The sequence below is a fragment of the Scleropages formosus genome, chromosome 15 (assembly GCF_900964775.1).
Source record: "Scleropages formosus chromosome 15, fSclFor1.1, whole genome shotgun sequence".
Taxonomy (NCBI): domain Eukaryota; kingdom Metazoa; phylum Chordata; class Actinopteri; order Osteoglossiformes; family Osteoglossidae; genus Scleropages; species Scleropages formosus.
The window spans coordinates 24,732,454-24,751,493 of NC_041820.1; the positions used below are offsets into that span (position 1 = coordinate 24,732,454).

The 19,040-nt window shown below is 42.1% G+C and overlaps 2 protein-coding genes across 2 annotated transcripts; one reads left to right on the top strand and one right to left on the bottom strand.

The window, feature by feature from the left end:
- Positions 1-1,941: 1,941 nt before the first annotated feature.
- Positions 1,942-3,559, bottom strand: LOC108941468 (40S ribosomal protein S29). Its single transcript, XM_018764141.1, has 3 exons — positions 3,460-3,559; positions 2,988-3,087; positions 1,942-2,056 (listed from the first exon to the last, which is right to left on the bottom strand). The coding sequence occupies exons 1-3, from the start codon at positions 3,519-3,521 to the stop codon at positions 2,048-2,050; spliced, it is 171 nt and encodes a 56-aa protein (XP_018619657.1). The 5' UTR covers positions 3,522-3,559; the 3' UTR covers positions 1,942-2,047.
- Positions 3,560-5,982: 2,423 nt separating this feature from the next.
- On the top strand, positions 5,983-17,846 carry lrr1 (leucine rich repeat protein 1). The gene is made up of 5 exons (XM_018764080.2): positions 5,983-6,157; positions 6,615-6,836; positions 10,264-10,362; positions 13,740-14,467; positions 16,541-17,846. Exons 2-5 carry the CDS (start codon positions 6,654-6,656, stop codon positions 16,794-16,796), a joined length of 1,266 nt encoding a protein of 421 aa, XP_018619596.2. The 5' UTR covers positions 5,983-6,157; positions 6,615-6,653; the 3' UTR covers positions 16,797-17,846.
- The last annotated feature ends 1,194 nt before the right edge of the window (positions 17,847-19,040 follow it).

Sequence of the window (19,040 nt, forward strand, 5' to 3'; positions counted from 1 at the left end):
GACTGGCCACCAAGCTCAGGGACCTCAGTCTAAATGCCCCCTCTGTGACTGGGTCCTGGACTTCCTCTCGGGCAGATCCCAGCTCGTGAGAGTGGGCCAGGCCACGACCAATATCATCACTATGAGTACAGGAGTGCCACAGGGTTAGGTTTGGATCCTTTGCTTTACTCTCTCTAGACATATGACTGTGTGCCCTCCCATAGCACCACTTCTATTGCTAAGTTTGCTGATGATACAGTGGTGTTGAGGCTCATCTCCAGCAACGAGGCAGCTTACCTTGAGGAAGTTGAGAAATTGACATCATGGTGCCAGTTGGACTGTCTCTCTCTGAATATCAGCAAAACTAAGGAGCTGATTGTCGACTTCAGGAGGAGGCAGCAGCGGACCTACACCCCACTCAAGGTCAGTGGGACACCAGTAGCAAGAGTAAGCAGCTTCAAATACCTCGGAGTGCACATATCCGAGGATCTGACCTGGACTCGTCACACTCAAACGCAGGTGAAAAAAGCCAGGCAACGGCTGTACCACCTGAGGAAATTCAGGATCTCCCCAGCGATCCTGAAAGCTTTCTTTATCGGGGCTATAGCGAGTATACTGACTCAGTGCATCTCGGGGTGGTACGGGAACTGCTCATCCCAAGACAGCAAAGCCTTGCAGAGAGCAGTGCGCTTAGCTGAGCGCATCTCCAGGACTGTTCTTCCCCCGCTGCATGACATCTACACCAGGAGATGCAGAGCAAGGGCTGATAAGATTCTTAATGACCACAACCATCCAGCTAATTCACTTTTCTGCTTGCTGCAATCTGGCAGACACTCTCATAGTCTGATGGCCAGAACTGAGAGGCTCAAGACAAGCTTATTCCCTCAGGCCATCAGACTCCTCAACATGGACATATCCCATACTTTAAGGACTCTGCCAGAATGTTATTAATTCATCAGTGCTGCACATAGCACTTTATCATTGCATATTCAATACCTACATATTTTGCTCCCTAAATCTCAATTTTAGTTTTTTACATTTTAGCTTTAATTCAGTTCCCTGTATATTTTCTTAATTTAACTTTAATTATATTCTGTCTTTTTAAAAAATTTTTCTTTTTTCATATATTGTCTTGTTTGCAGTCTACAGAGCTGACTAGATTAACATTTCACTACAGGTTGTATGTGTAACTGTGTACATGACACATGAAATCTTGAAAAAAATGAACAAATGTAAGCCAGTTACAGTACCTTGCAGCCTGCATTTGCTTTGTATTTGATTAGTCTAATTGAGAACCACTAACATTAGTAGCACAAAAGATGTAGATGAATTCCAGCAGCTTAAAGTACAAGTTGCTAAAGTTGATAAAGCATTGATTGAAATTTCTGTAGTGTTGACCACATTTCTTTTCACTAAAGTAAAATTTGACAGGTACCTCAAGTGCTTTTGTTTTTTTAAAGTAATCGTACCAGACTATTGTTTTTGACAGTCTACTTACGTTTACTTCTGTGGTCAGGTTACTCTTGAGTTAGGCACTTTCCCTTTGGCGTAATTTAGGGTCTTACAATTACCTACCCCTTTATAAAGCTGAGTAATTTTATGTTTATATTACTTCATTAGCTCTAACCACTATGCTACCAGCTGTCCTGGTTAACAAAACTACCAAGCTGCATAAATAAGAAAAATCAACACTGTAAACAGTTAAATACTGATGTCAGTCTAACAAAACTGGTGACATGCAGCTACAGTAAAGTCAGCCTTCTCCACAAAATTAACTACATTTCCAATCCATATCTTTATTAGTTTACACCAAAACTGGTGCCATTTTTCTGTTTTTCCATAAAAAAGTAAATTGTTTTTGATCAAGATGTGAACTCAACACAAACACTGATCACTGCCTCATGTCAAACAATTTGACAGTCACTGCAAATTAAGGAACTCAAATTGAATTACTACAAGTTGTAACAGTTCCACAACATTTATTTAACTTTGAAAATGAGTAGATGGATGAATGAGTGAATGTCTTCCTTCAGCCCCCTTCATGCCTCTTCACAAGTTCCAGACAGGATTAATCAAGCTGAGGAATAAAATAAAACCGATAAGATATTTCCCACAAACTCACAGCACACTGCTAATGTTTAGTCAGATTACAAATTTCCAGAAACACAATTTAACATTGATGCATTTTCTCCATTCATCATTTTCAAAGACTGCTTTCTGTAGCAAATGGAACAACCTGTATGTTACATTCCCGGCCAACAAACCGTAAAAAGTAAGATTAGATGTGCCTTAACTAATGTCACTTACAGTGTTCCTGATTTTAACAAGTATAAAATGCATTCTGGGTGTCAGGGAAACCAAAGTCAAGGTGGCTGAAAGCAGCAACAAATTTAAAGGATGGCATGCAGCAGTTGTTGACAATGGACTGCGATGTAAGGGATTTTTCTTAAGAGCTGCATTTTCAGTAAACTCACAAAGCTATGACTTAAATATTCTTAGTCATTTTTGTTTACTACAAATTTAACCTGGGTTTTTACAGAACCTCTGCTATGAATGAATCTCAGAATCTATGAAGATTTTCATGCAACTAAAACTAACTTCAGTTACTGAGTAGGTTTCCTTCAGGTGCTCTGGTTTCCTCCCACAGTCCAAAGACATGCTGTTCAGGTTCACCCATAGTAGTGGGTGTTCCACTGTATGGATGAGTGACCCCTTCTAAGTAGTGTATCTAGCAGTGTAAGTCACGGTGGTGAAAGGTGTGTGGGCTGATCACACTAGAGAGAGTTCTGCTAAATGAACAAGTGTACTAAGAAAACCAGTTATGAACAGACTCAGTCCCAGTTGTGCTGGAAAGCTAAAGAGCCAATGCGCACACACATTCCCGCAGACAAGTATTAAAATTAATACAGCTCTGGCTCCACACTGTTCTTCAAGCAAACACAGCGTTACTGATGTAGCACTGTGGACACCATCCATGCCCTGTGTGTATAATGTAGCTGTGCTCTTACCTTGACAAAGCCAATGTCTTTGGCGTACTGTCGGAAGCACTGGCGGCACATATTGAGCCCGTATTTGCGGATCAAACCGTGTCTGTTCGAGCAAACCCGGCTGTAAAACAACAGAACGAAAAAAGACACTCAGCTTTCCAACACTCACTCAGTTACACGGCATTATTTATTAAACACACACGCACACAGTATCATTAGTTCTACGGCCGACGTTCGACTTCTGCACAAAGTCCGCAGACCTTATTTGCAACAATGTTTAACGCTGGTGCTTTAAAAGTGCTTCAATGATCGGAGCCATTTTCAGAAAGCACGCCAAACGCGTAACGCACCGCGCGCGCAGACACACAGGCGCCATGTTGAGCAGCACGTGTAAACACAAAATGGGGATTAATATGCATTCTAACTCAATAAACACACTCAATGTTTTATCTGTTTTTTTCAAAAGTCGCTGTGTAGTGCAACAAAACCTAACCAGGATCTTGATCCCTGGCCGAATTTTCGTGGGTGACTCCAATAGAGCTGCTGGTGACCCATCTTGTCTCTAGCTCAGGCGTCAAAAAGGAAGGAACGCTACCGCGCATGGGCAAATGAAGCGGCACAGCCAACCCCCCTCCTCTCTTCCGCCCTTACGTCATTTCCGCCCATGGGATCGGTCTGCGTGAATGCGGTTCTATGTGATGAGCAGCGTGAACTTGAACTTAGAAGAAAGTCCATAAAAAGTTATTTTTGAGAGACAGAAATATGCATCAGGGAGTTAGCAAAAAATTTGCGTGTAGCATCTTTTTATTCCTACGTTTTTGGGCAATAAGCCTTAAGCCAAAATAAATAATAAATAAATACATAATAAGCCACCTTCCTAAAACAGCCAAACAAACTAGGCTTCACAAATAAAGGTTTAAACATTTTTCTGCACGTGATGACTTAGATACCAGCTGTATTTCCCTGAACGTTAAGCAAGAAATATTTAAAAAGATAATCCGTCCATTAATATTTCAGGTACAGCATTTATTTCCATCCTAGTAAAATGTTGCTTATCAGATAGGCTGGCTGGGGCTTCGGATAAAGAAGGCAGGTAAAAAGGTAAGATAAAAAATAATGATTATTAGTTTTACTAAAAGCACAGGGTCACAGTAGCACAGAGACAGAAATGTGTGATCATGCAGGGTCTGAGTGGAACTCACTTCTGCAGACCAGCGCTTCTTAGTAACAGCGACTGAACCCACTGTCAAATTAATGAATATGTTAAATTGATTGTGTGCATCATGCAGCCTAATTCATGGTGGCACAGCCCTTAGTGCCAGGGTCTCAGCTGCTGCAGGTTTGAATCCACCTTTGTGTCAAGTTCTATTTGTGTTGGTGCAGGTTTCCTCCCAGTAGTGATGTCACTTGACATATGGATTCAAGTATCTTTCATTTATTCAAAACACAGCATTTTGACACAGGGACTTCATACTTTTAGTCATTCAGTTGACCCTTGTCTCTAAAGTGATTTACAGTGTTAAGCTACCTACAATTATTTACCTATTTATACAGCTGGACAATTTTACTGGAGCAATTTAGGGTAAGTACCTTGTTCAAGAGTACTGCAGGTGCAGGTGGGATTTGAACCTGCAACCTTTAGGTCTAAAGGCAGCACCTCTAAGCACCATGTTACCAGCTGCCCCATTTATGCCTCTTGTATAGTTTTGAAACATTTCAAGTGTTTTGCTACGATTCAGCACTGGAGAAATTAATTATAAGCTCATGATCTGGGATGAGAATGTTTTAACCCACACACACACACACACACACACACACACACACACACACACACATTTTCAGAACCGCTTGTCCCATACGGGGTCACGGGGAACCGGAGCCTACCCGGCAACACAGGGCGTAAGGCCGGAGGGGGAGGGGACACACCCAGGACGGGACGCCAGTCCGTCGCAAGGCACCCCAAGCAGGGCTCGAACCCCAGACCCGCTGGAGAGCAGGACCCGGTCCAACCCACTGCACCACCGCGCCCCCTGTTATGACCCAATACACCTAAAAAAGGCACAAATTCATATCTTTGCTCCCCTATCTGTAATTGGGTGCTACCTGATGTCACCTCATTTGCTGCAACCCCAAAAAGTATTTGTTTTTCTTGCCTTATGCCTCTGTTAAAGCACTCTATAAAAATAAATTGAATTGAATTGATTTGAATTGAATTTTAAGAAGTGGTATACAGCCTGTCTAATTCCCTTGATTACTGGTCCAGACAGTGCCAGCTTCTCTCATCTGTTCCAGTTAACAAGAACATACCTCTCACCTCCAGCAATCTCCATGCCTTATGAGAAAATTCTCCAAAGCAGGAGAGGTTTGAGCAAGAGGATAAACCATCTCTGCCAAAGCACAAAGATTATCTTTCTTAAAAATGCTTAACCATTCCTCAAGCCAGTTGCACAAGCACTCTCTCTGCAAGTTAGAATTGTATAATAGAAATTGTTCAACACCCTGACAGATGTATCTAACATTGACAGATGTCAGTGTATACATTTTGAGGCCCAATAAAAGACGGTAGCATGAAATCATTGTTTATTGAACATTAAAAAACAATGCCACTGACAATCTGTTCTTCCCACATGTTTCTCCAAGACACAGTGTCATAGTGACCCCCAGCAGTTTCATTAGTACTTTCAAAATCTGCCTGCTGCGAGGGATTTTTACTGAGCACCATCTGTCCATAAGATGTCACTGTGTTTCCAATGCTTCGAAAAAATTTCCAAAAAAATCGTCTCAGTTGTTTCGATCAGTCAAAACTCTCTACAGTCAGTACCTCCCACAGCACAAAGGCATTACGCACCTGTTACCTTGGAAACGCGCAGATGATTGTCAAAGTCAACGTGGACTGGAGAACACTTTGCCTACACTGTATGCCACGTGCAGTCACTTTCACCAATAGTGGTCTTGGCACTCAATGCTCTCTACCAATCAGATGAGCTCTTTTTACTATCCAATTGGAGCGCGCTTTGGTCTCCACGACACGGCGGGCTGTGCGCGCGGGTCTTCGTTTTTTTTTTAAAAGCGCTCGTCTTCGGTTAGTGTTCAGTTTGCGTGAGTTTTTAGTTTAAAACGGTATAAAAAATGCCCTTGACTTTTGGATTCGAATAAATGTTTGACAGATACGGCCGCTCTTTTGTTTCCTGGTGAGGAATATTCCGTTGAGTGTGTGAGTGATTGAGCCGCGAGATCAAGTTTTGATAAAACTGATATGCTCATGATGATGGTAGCTGATATGATGCAGAAAGTTTTCTTAAAGTTTTAACTTAAGTCGTCAAAATTAGAGTGTAGTGTAGTGGGTAGCGATGCGTGTGTGTTTCCGCCTTTATGCGCGATGTTTGTGAATATACAAAAAAGTAAGGCTACACACATTTAAGTCCATGGTTTGAATCATTAATCGCGTGTATTTGTGAATAAGGCGGAAACATTGAAAAGTAAGTATCACGAACGCATTGGCTCTCCGTGCGTGGTGGCAGAACCAACCGATTGAACGCTGCACATCAACGTGTACGTGTGTTCCGACGTCGCCGATGGCGCCACGGCGCAAGCATCGCCATCGCCGAATCGCGCTCTTTCTATTCTAAGCGTTAGTTTTTGGTGTAGGTATCCTGTCCAGTCCTGTCCAATCGGTGTGTCCTCGGGATGAGGCTCCAGTGCGACGTGGAAGTGGTCAATCGGATGCTTCCGACCTGCGGGATGAGGAGCCGTGGAAAGGGCACGAGGGCGGTGCTGTCCATCGGGAGACACGTGGACAAGACCACAAGCGTCCAGCACGTGTACTTGCTGATCTGCACAGGCAGGGACAAGGCGGGCACCAAGTACAAGGTAAGACTGCCCTCTCCACTCCAGCTCGACTCCTCCTGCATCAGCTGAGTGTCAGGTTTCCAGGCACTGAGCTGTGGATGTGTCGTGTCATGTCATGACTGGCAGTGAGGAAGAGTCAGTAGTTTGTCATTTGTGGTTATACTGGGTACCCTGGGCATTGAAATGCTTGTGACAAGGCTCATATAGACTGAACAGACATGAACAAACACGAATTTGGTCAAGGATGTGCTGATAAGAAAGGCAGCACAGATATCAAGTATAAAAAGGGCAGGTACAAATAAATAACAGTACAATAAATAGGGAACACTGAGTAGTAATGTCCAGGGGTCCGGAAGAGAAGTAGTAAAGTGTCAGTAATAAGTGTCGCGGTGCAGGATTACTCGCTGTTAAGTAGTCTGATGGCCTGTAGGTAAAAGACGTTCTTCAGTCTTGTTGTCCTTGAACGGATACAACGGAGGCGTCTGCCAGACGGCAGCGTAGCAGACAGGTGGTGAGCAGGGTGAGTGCAACCCTTGATGATATTTCGGGCCTTTTTCAAACAGCGTGCTTGGTAAATATCCCGTAGGGCCGGAAGTTTTCTTTCCAGTGATGAGCTGAGCTGTTCTCACCGCTCTCTGAAGAGCTTTGCAGTGGGAAGAAGAGCAGCTGCCATACCATATAGCGATGCAGCCGCTCAGAATGCTCTCTATGGTGCAGCGGTAGAAGTTTCACATGATTCCAGAGGAGATGCCAAACCTCTTAGGCCTCCGCAGGAAGCAGAGACGCTGACGGGCTGCTCTCACTACTGTGTCTGTGTGGAGGCTCCAAGAGAGATCCTCGGAGATGTGTACACCCAGGACCTTGTAACTCTTTGCCATCTCTACTTCCACCCCATTTGCCATTTGATGTGGATAGGAGTGTGACCCCCCCATGACTTCCTGATATCCACAATCATCTCCTTGGTCTTGTTGACATTCAGGGAGAGATTGTTGTTGTCACACCATGTTGTGAGTGCTCTGACCTCCTCTCTGTAGGATGTATCGTCATCGTTAGTGATGAGTCCTAGGATGGTTGTGTCGTCAGCAAACTTGAAGATGATGTTGGAGCTGTGCTTTGCAGAGCAGTCATAGGTGAACAGGGAGCACATGAGGGGACTGAGCACACATCCCTGTCAGGCACCAGTGCCGAGTGTGAGTGTGGAAGATGTGTGGCTGCCAGTCCTTACCACCTGGAATCTGCCTGTCAGGAAGTCCAAGATCCAGTTACATAAGTGACACTTAAGACCCAGATTCTTCAGTTTGGCTATGAGTTTGGTAGGGATGATGGTATTGAATGCAGATATATAATCAATAAACAGCATCAGCACATAGGTGTCTCTTTCCTCTAGGTGTTCCAGGGCAGAGTGCGTGGCCATTACAATTGCGTCGTCAGTGGATCTGCTAGAAGCAAACTGGTACGGTGTCTGGTAGAGAGGAGAAGATGTGGGATTTAACGAGACGCTCAGAGCACTTCATGATGACTGATGTCAGTGCTACAGGGCGGTAGTCATTCAGGCAGGAGACGGCAGTTTTCTTGGGAACAGGGATGGTGGTGGTCTGCTTGAAGCATGTGGGGGTCACTGTTAGACTCAAAGGCAGATTAAATATGTTAGTGAAAACATCTGGTAACTGGTCAGCGCAGGCCCTCAGGACACGTCCATGGATGCCCTCAGGTCCTGGAGCCTTTCTAGTGCTGATGCTCTTAAAGGCCCTTCTCACTTCAGGAGTAGTTAAAGCCAGAGGGCAGGTGTCATGGTCAGCAGGTATTTTCACAGCAGGGAATATATTGCCTGCCTCAAAGCGATTGTAGAATTGTTGAGCTCATCTGGTAAGGAGGGAGATGCAGGCTCATCACTGCTCTGTTACAGTGCGCAGACCACTCCACATGTGTTTGGTGTCAGAGCCTCAATAGTCCAGGAAGAGCTACACACACATAGCCAGTCCCATTGATACACAAAGGATGAACCACAGACCTCTGCGCTGGGGTGTGCAGAGTAAAGTGTCTGCTGTGCACTTTAAGTCAATGTGTTTCTATGTACAGTATTTATGAAATATATTTTTATTTCCTTTGACTGACACCTTTGTCCACAGCGACATGCAGTGCTTGTGTATTAGTCCAAGTCCATTTACACAAACAGGTATCATTTCAGAGTAGGTAGTTGGATCGTCTGTGATGGCTTCATACCCCATCTCAGTCTTGTGCACTGTGCTTTTGGGAGAAGCTCCACTGCAACCCTGAACTAGGGCAGGTGGTTTTAGATAATGAAAAAAGTTAATTCATTCATTCATTCATTCATGTGTGCTACAATAGGTGCAGTTTTAAAATGTAACTGTCAATCCGTCATCAGCAGAACTATGATGTTATGCTGCCTGCTGCTTTTCAGGAAGACACAATCTGTTCATTTACCAGATGCTTTTTTCCCCCAAAAATGACTTACAATGAGCCCTATGTAGTGTTTACCCTTACTGGTGTGTAGTACTGTCTTATGCTTTCTTTCCACTGTGAAATTGTTTGTTTACCTACCTGTTTTCTCACCAGATTTCCCAGATCTGGTTCTGGGAACCCATCATTTGTAAGCTGTGTTAATAAAGAAGTGTTGATCATGCTGTCAGTTTTCTTTCTACAAACATGCACAGATATTTTGATGCCTGTGATGTATTTATGCTAACTGAAAGGTGTTCAAATTTTTTTTTTTTTTTTCCCCCCCTTCCCTTCCATTGAATTATTAACCCATATAAGGTCATTTTAGTCTTGGCAATGGCAGTGACCGTTGGTGAATGGTCTTAAACATTACCATTTATGGTGGTGCTTGCTGAGAGCATAGACTGAACTAAATCTTATTGAGGAAGTATACTTTGCTTTTATGTTTTTTTTTTTTTTTTTTTAAGTTTATTCTGCAAAAATCTGTTTAAGGGCTAAGTTTGGAAAAATGTGTTTCATGACCTTCGGCAGCTCAAGACCAAAACCAGGAACCTTTTGTTGGTTTATTGTTCTGTGTTCTACCTTTTATAGAAATTATTCCTGTTTATTGTTGTATTAAGCATTTTATTTGCTTAGTAGGAATTTGAAGTTGAGGCACTGTTGTTCCCATGTGATCTTAAGCAGTTTAACATAAGATCAAGATGTGAATTGGCTTTTTGCTTTAAAATGTGTAAAGAGGTTATGCTAGTACAGGACCCTTTTCTTATGTCAATTTCTAATGTAGGAATAAAAGATTGTATAAAATTATATGTGAATTGGTTTCCTTACAGTTTCTCAGTAAAAGCTGAGCAAAGGCATTCATTTATTTGTACTTGGCCTTTGTTTTGATGCCCTGAACAAGTTGATACAGCAGCATCATATTTAATCTTTCCCTCCTTGGTCATTACTCTGTTTCTTAATGTCTGGTCTACCTCTTCCTCCTCATCAGTTAAAGGAGAATATTGAGAAGTTCTTCACCTTGTTTGTTGATGAAGGCAAAGCCACTGTACGATTGAAGGAGCCGGCTGTGGATGTCTGCTTGAGCAAGGTATGGTCTTTAATATAATCAAATTTCAGTGTCTTGTGTACAGCATAACTGTGTCCATTTTATATCTTGGAAGGATGAACCTGGAGGCAGGATTTCCTCCATTTACTGAAAAAGAAGAAAAATGCTGGGTTCTGACAAGACTTGAGTTTCACAAAGCTTTTTTACCATTGTAGAAGTATAACTTTCACTATGATTTTTATGATTGTCTTTTTCTTTACACCATGGACACAAACTGCAGTATAATAGGCTGTTAAATAAGGAAATGTCAGTGTTTTTTTTTTTTTTTTTTTTTTTGCTTTCTGCGTTCTATCGCAATCACATACTGATAATGGCAATCCCTATATTGACAAAACTGAGCAGTCCTGAAAATGTTGCAGATAATGAAATTTCTGATACTAAAAGCTTATCTGCCCTTATTTTAAATGGGGGGAAAAACAGTAATGTGTTCACAGCCCCTCCAAAAACCCTAAACCAGTTTTCTGAAATATTGTTAAAACACCTTGAATTCCTATTACCATATGATTTCAGATTGTCACACGTGTTTGGTTACTCATTGCTGATGCTTTTCTTCAAAGTGACTTATAGTTTACCCATTTATACAGCTAGGTAATTTTACTGGAACAATTAAGGGTAAGTACCTTGCTCAAGGGTACTACGGCTGGAGATGGGATTTGAATCTGCAACCTTTGGGTCCAAAGGTACCAGCTCTAACCACTACACTACCAGCTGTCCATTTTTGGGCCTATAACACTTTTTTCCATTCCTGAATTTAGCTGTTATATAACAGTGCATTACATCAATAGGTGGAAAGATCTGGATGCACACATATGAAACACTCCATATAATGTGGTTGTTTATTGGTATATTTCTAGGCAATAAGTTTCAGAGACAAATTGCTTTGCTTATATCTAGTAGACAGTAATAAATGTTCAGTGATGAATTTTGTTAAAAGTGCAGATAATTTGAAATAAACAAGGCAGTGTACTGGAATGAATGATTACTGTAATCAGCAGGTGAAGAGAAGAATAGTTTATGCTGAGTTGTGGGTGGAGGAGGGAGGAGGCTTGGCAGTCATTCTTGCACTGCCACTACACACACATGTAGAAATAAAGTGAACACAAGACAGGAAACAGCCCTGATTGTACACTTGCGCTAACTGCAGTGCATTACTGTATTTCTGCTTGACTTGTGTGATGCACGATTCTTCACAATTTTTTTTAACATGCTTTAGATAAATTTATACTGATTTTTATTTTTTTCTCTTCTTTCTTTTTCTCTCAGCTGTTGAAAATTGGGTATCAAAAGCCGAGAGCTGTTATACCAAAGTTTATGAGAGTTTGTAAATTGAGGGACACCTGCACATTTATTGTAAATATTATGTATACTCCTCCGACCTTTCTCACATATTGAACGCAAAGTCTGGCCTGAGGAGATCCCAACATCTCAGTTCTGTTTGTTTCACTGCTCAACTGGTCTTAGGCCCAATCATGTAATGCACAAGTGTTGAAGGATGTTTTTAAGCTGGTCATATGGGTCACAGAGCACACAATCCGTGGCCCTGCAGTGAGGAGAGATGCTGATGATGCCTGAGACCACAACAGGGTAACATTGACCTTTTCCCCACTTCTTGTCTGGGCATCAAGCCATCTTAGTGACGCTTGGTCTTTCTGCCATGGATCAGGGGCTCCTCCTAGGTCTGTGTCTAGTGTGGTGTGTGTTTTTTTTTTTTTTTTTTCTTTTTTCCTCCCCCCCCCTCCTCTCCCTTTTGCAGGGCTCCTGGTGGTTATGTGGTGTTTTTGTTGTACATCTTTTTTTGGTGCACAAATGAGTAGACTTATGGTATGTGTTTCAGTGTAATTAATAAAGAGCTGGTAAGAAGTTTTACCAGTGTTTTCTATAAATTTCACTTTTGCCTTTGGAAATTTGTATGAGAGAAGTGACTTTAAAAGTAGGAAAGGGTAACAGATTTAGCCCCATTAACCTTAGTGATCTCAGCTATTGAGTTCCAATGACCAAACATCCCAGAACCCAATGTTCTGTTTTCTTGTCCTCAATGTCTCATGGTTCATCTGACTTCCTTTAACTTTTACCAGGGAAAACGTATGACTAATGTACATGAAATGTTGAAACTTGCAGCTAAAAAAGAAGTTGCATAGAGATTTTACTGATATACATGAAGTGCCATCTAGATTTTTGCATCACCTTCAGTTGTTTGGTGTATTTCACAAGTTTCTTCATGACTTTCTGTTTATTTATCACATGTTCAAGTGTGTCTTTGAAAGCCTGATGAGTGGCACTGGGCATCTGGTAGGAGGTTTTGGTTGAGAGGCAGGCATCCTCTTTGTTGTAAATGTGTTACAGTACAAACAATATATTAATATTAACAGTTGATCTGTCCTGTCTGAATAGCTTCTGTTCTTTAAATGCTGTGATCTGCATGATCTTTGTGTCGTGGGATATTTTTCCCCAGAAGGAATGCTGTTTTGAGAGTTGAAGGTGAAAAGCTCCTGTGCTCCAGAACTTCCCAGTAACAGTTTAATTACTTTTATATCTGAATCCTGATGTCATTCTCAAATCCGTGTAGTAATTTTTGGGGTGTTAATTTTTTGAAATGTGCAAAGCTCACGAGGAAATGGTTTTCCATCAATGGTTACATTTGACTTGCTAAATCACTGATGCATCTGCAGTGTGGGCACTGAATGTTTATCCTGTTTCAAACTTTGCTAACCTTCTCAAGATTTAGAAATTTTTAATGTTTTGGTGCTGATTTAGATCTCTTCATACATGTAGCTCACACGTATTAAGATTTCCTGTTGAAACTGATAAAGCATGCCATGTAACTGGCTTTTTAATTATATTTTGGTTACTTTATATCTGAAGTTAATTATGTTGGGTTTCTTTTTTGTTCACACCTTGTAAATTTACATACTTTATTAAGGATATTAGTTTTCATTTGTTAGCTATAATGTCTGTCTCAAAGAGATTAGCAAGCCAGCACTTACCCACAAGGTATAGGGTACAAGGTAGGTCTGTACCTTTGCCTGATGCCAGTACCACAAACAGACCAGTGTCTGGGCACAGAAGGTTCAAAATGAAAGAAGCGAAGGAGACACAGATTGACCAGTGTCCAACAGAGTAACTGTGGTTCACTGGAAATCACAGAAATACCTTTCACATGTTCCATGGCTCTCTTTTTTTCCCTCCCTTTCTAACAGAAGCCCTTGATTGTCTGTATTTATTCATTCACTATTGGCTTGTATTGTCATTTCAAGTGCCGCTCCTATTTCTGCTTCATATGTGTGCATCTATTGTTGTTGTTTAACAGACAAAATGTAGTATGTTCATGACTAATATATACCTCTGGATGCCCATTTTAGGCCAATGTCAACAGCCTGAAGAACTTTCTCTCTGCAGCCAGGCTGGCTGACAAAGGAAACGACACAGAGGTGCTTCCTCTATCCACTCTTGTGCCCATACGGGCTCGGGATGTGGAGAGACCCAAGAAGAAGTTAACCATCCACTCTCAGAAAGAATATCCACTGACATCCAGCTTCCCCTCCTCCCTTGAGCAGCTTGCGATATCTTACTGCAGGCTTTCCCGCGTAGACACACGTGTGCTCTCCCTGCAATGCCTGCGACGTCTAGATCTCAGCAACAACTACATCAAGAGGCTCCCAGCTGCCCTTGGTGACCTGGCCTTCCTGGCTGAGCTCATCCTGACCAGCAACCACCTGGAAGCATTTCCTGTAACTCTGTGTCACTCAGGCCTGCAGCACACCCTCCAGTACTTGGATCTGAGCCAGAACCACCTGGTCTGCCTCCCCATCCACTTCGGCCGGCTACGTGAGCTGGTCCAACTAAAGCTGGATTCAAACCGGCTGACCCAACTGCCACCAGGCTTTGGCCGGCTCACCAAGCTGCAGTCCTTCTCAGCCACACATAACCAGCTCCCCTTCCTGCCTTCTGACTTCCTGCACCTCAGGCTCCAGAATCTGGACCTTTTTGGGAACCCTTTCAACCAGAACAACCCTTTTGACTATACCATGCATCTCACCTTCCCACTAACATTGCTGGAAATGGCCTCCAGGGCTGTAGTGAATCACAGGTGAGACCACATCTTTTGCTAATTGAAGAAAAAATATTTCTTATAGTTACAATCTTTCTTTAGGCTGAGAAATAAGGAAAACTATAACAGCTGTAGTATAACATGAATAAGAGGTAACAGAATAGTTCAGGATGCATAACAATGCTTGAAAGTATGTGAACCCCATTGGGGTGGGCATTATTCTTGTATAAAATATTAAAATAAACTTAAATGTAAAAAATGAACCAATGATTAGATTTACACACCTGAATATATTTACCTGCTTGATTTATCCAAGTCAACTTGGGTTAACTTTTTTGCACTGCTTCTGTTTTGCTATTACACACAATTTTGTCTAAACCATCATATAGAATTGATAATTACACATCTATCGAGTCATTAGAAAAACTGGTTCTTAGTTTTACCATGGAATTGTTATTTAATAAGGGGCTCACATACTTTCAAGCAGCACTGTAGTCTTAAAACCGAAAGATGAGCAGTGTATAACCTTGATTGCTCCATTAAACTATCCAACCAGATAAATGGTTTAAATTTTACAAGTTGTTTTGAAAGAACACCAGCTTCTCTTTGGTTGACCAACAGTTCTGTATGATCCAGTCAGCATTGTTCAAAAAAGTGTGTAATGAATCACTAGTCCTTGTAAACATTTTATATTTATATGTCTCCAATATCTGCCAGTCTTTGAAAGTGCGGGCAAATTTAGTATTTTTGATTTGTGAGCACTTAATGTCCATTCTAAGAACAGTGTCGGTCAGGTGAGTGACAGTAGGACCTTGCTGTCTTATTATAAATGCAAGCTGCATGTTGTTCTTGCTGTAAACTAATCACTGAACTCTTTTCGCAGGTTTAGATATTAGTGTTTAGAGCAGCATGTCATCCTGTCAAAGCTGGTAGAATCTAAGGGTCATTAGTACATCTTATCCATTATATCTGGTTTCACTATTACAGGCATCCATCAATTTATGAACTCTTTATCCAAAAATTAGGTATAACACCTCTTGGCTTTTGATACCCAGTTTTTGATTTATGGAACATAAATTTTGTTATAATGAATTTTATCTGAAGTATGTCCAAAAAAATTGATATTCCTGACTTGTGCAAGCAAAGTGAAAGTGCAGTGATGTACTATAGTTGGTGTGTTAAGAATGTAAAAGTGTAGCTTTAAGAGAGTAGGGCATTATAAGAAGTGTTTGAAATTCTGCAGGAATGCCTGCTGGCCATACTGGGTACATTATTTAGTTGAATATGAAGACAGCAGAGCAATTGGACCGGGTCCTGCTCTCCTGTGGGTCTGGGGTTCGAGTCCCGCTTGGGCTGCCTTGCGACGGACTGGCGTCCCGTCCTGGGTGCGTCCCCTCCCCCTCTGGCCTTCCGCCCTGTGTTACCGGGTTGGCTCCGGTTCCCCGCGATCCCGTATGGGACAAGCGGTTCAGAAAGTGTGTGTGTGTGTGTGTGTGTGTGTGTGTGTGTGTGTGTGTGTATTTAGCTAATAATGGGTATGTATGTGCATTAAAGCAGCAGTACACAGTTTAGAACGTTGTTCACAATAAACGTAATATCCTCAGTGGATCTCTATTTGGTTTGTTTCTCATCCTATGGAAAACTGATCAGCTGAAGAGGAAGTGGGGAATTTCCCAAGAGGAGTAAGTGTGTAAAGGGTAAATGCTATATATTCTGCTGAAGCCATGGGTTTATAGTTATATAGCTGTTTTACCTTGTTTTAGTGACGTTTGGGGAAAACTTGTTTGGAGTTTTTCGAATGGGCTGGGAAATCGTTATTATTTTTCCCCCCATTTAAAATAATGGAAAATTAGCTTTCAGAATCTGAAATTCAATATCCACACCATTTTCCAGGAACAGATTAATTTCGTAAATCGAGGGATGCCTGTATTTAAAGAGAATAATTTGCTGTTATATTTCAGGTAGCTGCTATTCTACTGGTTTATTTCTGCAGAATCCCTTGTTTAAGATGTGAAAGTTTTGTGTGTGTGTACACAGAGATTATTAAAGTTATTATTAAATATAATTGATCATTGAAATAGGCTTTCTCAGTCATTCCCCTGTGCATTGCAGAATCCCCTATGGACCCCAGCTCATTCCAGCCCACCTCTGTGAGGATCTGGAACTGGCCAAGAGGTGTGACTGTGGTGAGGCCTGCCTGGGGGCTTTCATTGAGACCGCCATCACCATGAACATGCACCTCGTCTCCCACACAGTGGTGCTGGTGGACGATATGGCTGGGACAGATGCCCCTGTGCAGCGCTACTTCTGTTCCCTCACCTGCTATTCTGCGTTTCTGGACAGCTGTCTGCAGCGCGGCTTGAGGTGACTTCCAGAAGCACCGGGGTATGGGGAAAGGCACAGCAGTCAGCTTTGTGTTGGTGCCGGCCAGACCCAGCACCCAGGAACGGTCTGTCGGCCGCATATCAGTGCTCCTTTTGACATGCACCGCTCTTTGGACTCTACACCAAACAGTACAGATATGTTCTGAGGGAGAGGTAATAAATGATCACTTTCGCAGCTTGAGAAACCTGAAATAACTTTTTGTTGCATTTTCTTGAACGCTTAGTCCAAACCGTTGAGCCGACGCTTACCTCTCAGATATTTCATATATAAAAGGTTTCTGCTTAATTCTGAGGCAGCTTAAATTTGGTGCATTTGAAGGATGGCAGTGAGACAGAAAGCTAAAATCCTCTGTTATTTGTGAATAAGGGTAGAGACAAATATTTACCAAAAAATTTAATTCCAGTTGAACTCCATGTCTGAGTGACTTGGCTGGTTGTCATTGTTTCGGCTCTCCAGAATGGAGATATTTCTGCGTGTAAATGCGTCAGTATCCCTTGTGCTTCTGTTCACTAGTAAACTTTTTTTTTTTTTTGGTCATTGCTAAATATTAAAGTAAAATAAACAGTGTTTGATACCAATGGGGGAATGGTTGATCTTAGATAAGTTCAAAGCTTGTTTTTTGCATGTAAGAGTACATGTCAAAATTAGTCTGTATGGGGTTGTTAAAAGTAGTCTCAAATCATGAGACCACTGAAGGCTGCTCTGACTGTTCTACTAGTCTGTTTGAACAAGAAATCTGTTCAGAATTCAAATTTGACTTAACTGCTAAGTTATAGTTGTATAACAGAAAACCCTCAGTTTGTTTGCTGGTCAGACTTGTAAAAGGTTTAGATAACCTTTAATAAATAAGCACCCTCTTATTTTAGCTGTATAAAACTTATGACTGTAATGACTGAAAAATGCATTGTCTCCAGACATTCCTATCTAATGCTGACTGACTCATTAATCCCATAAACATCTGCAACGTTCCACTGATTGCCATCACTTAGGAATACCACACAGGAGCTGTCAATGCTGTGGATGCAGGCACACACACACACACACACAGGCTGAAACCGCTTGTCCCAAGCGGGGCTGCAGGAAACCAGAGCCTAATCCGGCAGCGCAGGGCTGGAGGGGGAGGGAACACACCCAGGGTGGGACGCCAATCTGCCACAAGGCACCCCAAGCAGGACTTGAACCCCAGGCCCACCAGAGAGCAAGACCCAGCCAAGCCCGGTGCACCACCGTGCCCCCCCTGGTGTGGATGCAGGTTGAATTAATATAGCATTGCACTTCTTCCCTGGGTACACTGCACTTCCAACTACTGGCAGAGCATCTAGAATGAGGTAATTGCACTCCACAACAAAACTAAATGAATAATAGAATAGGTGAAGAAAACAGTTTCAAACATTTGCCCAGATTCAATTTTACTTTTGAAAATAAGTACTGTTTGTAATGTGAAGGACCAGTGTCTCAAAAAAGCTGAATGTAATTGAAATAGGAGCTCATGTGCAGTACACCTAATGTGCTGCAGGGGCTACTTGTGTACCATGCTTTGAAGTGGCACTTTCACTATGTTAAGGTGACACTGTGGCACTTGTGTCTCGTAGCGCCTGGGTGGTGCGAGAGGACGTGGGTTCGATCCCTGCTCAGCCTGCGTGGAGTTTGCATGTTCTCCCTGTGTCTGTGTGGGTTTCCTTTGGGTGCTCTGGTTTCCTCCCACAGCCCAAAGACATACTGTTCAGGTTCCCCCAGAGTGTGTGAATGACACAGAGAGAGAGTGTTTCACCGATGTATGGATGAGTGACCATGTAAGTAGTGTATCTAACAGTGTAAGTCACCTTGGTGAATAAGGTGTGTGGGCTGGTAACACTACAAGTATCCGTTAAGTCGCTGGAGAAAAGCGTCTGCTAAGTGAATAAATGTAAATGTATCCATTCATTGTGTATTGGTTGCATGTTTCCCACACTGCGCCTCGTGTACTTTTGCACGCATGAAATGTCTTAAAAATAAAATGTGTTTTCAGTGGTACATCGACCACAAAAGGATTTCTATGTCCATGAAGGAAACTGTATGCGTACACAGAGAGCATTAGAGAAAAGGGATTCGTACAAGCCAGAGGGTCTTGTGCTTTGGAGATTAGGGTTTATTTAAAAATTGCACAAGTCACAAATGATCAACCATACGTTTGGAAACCATTAATCACACAACGACTTCATCATGTTCTTTTGAAAAGTAAGATTCT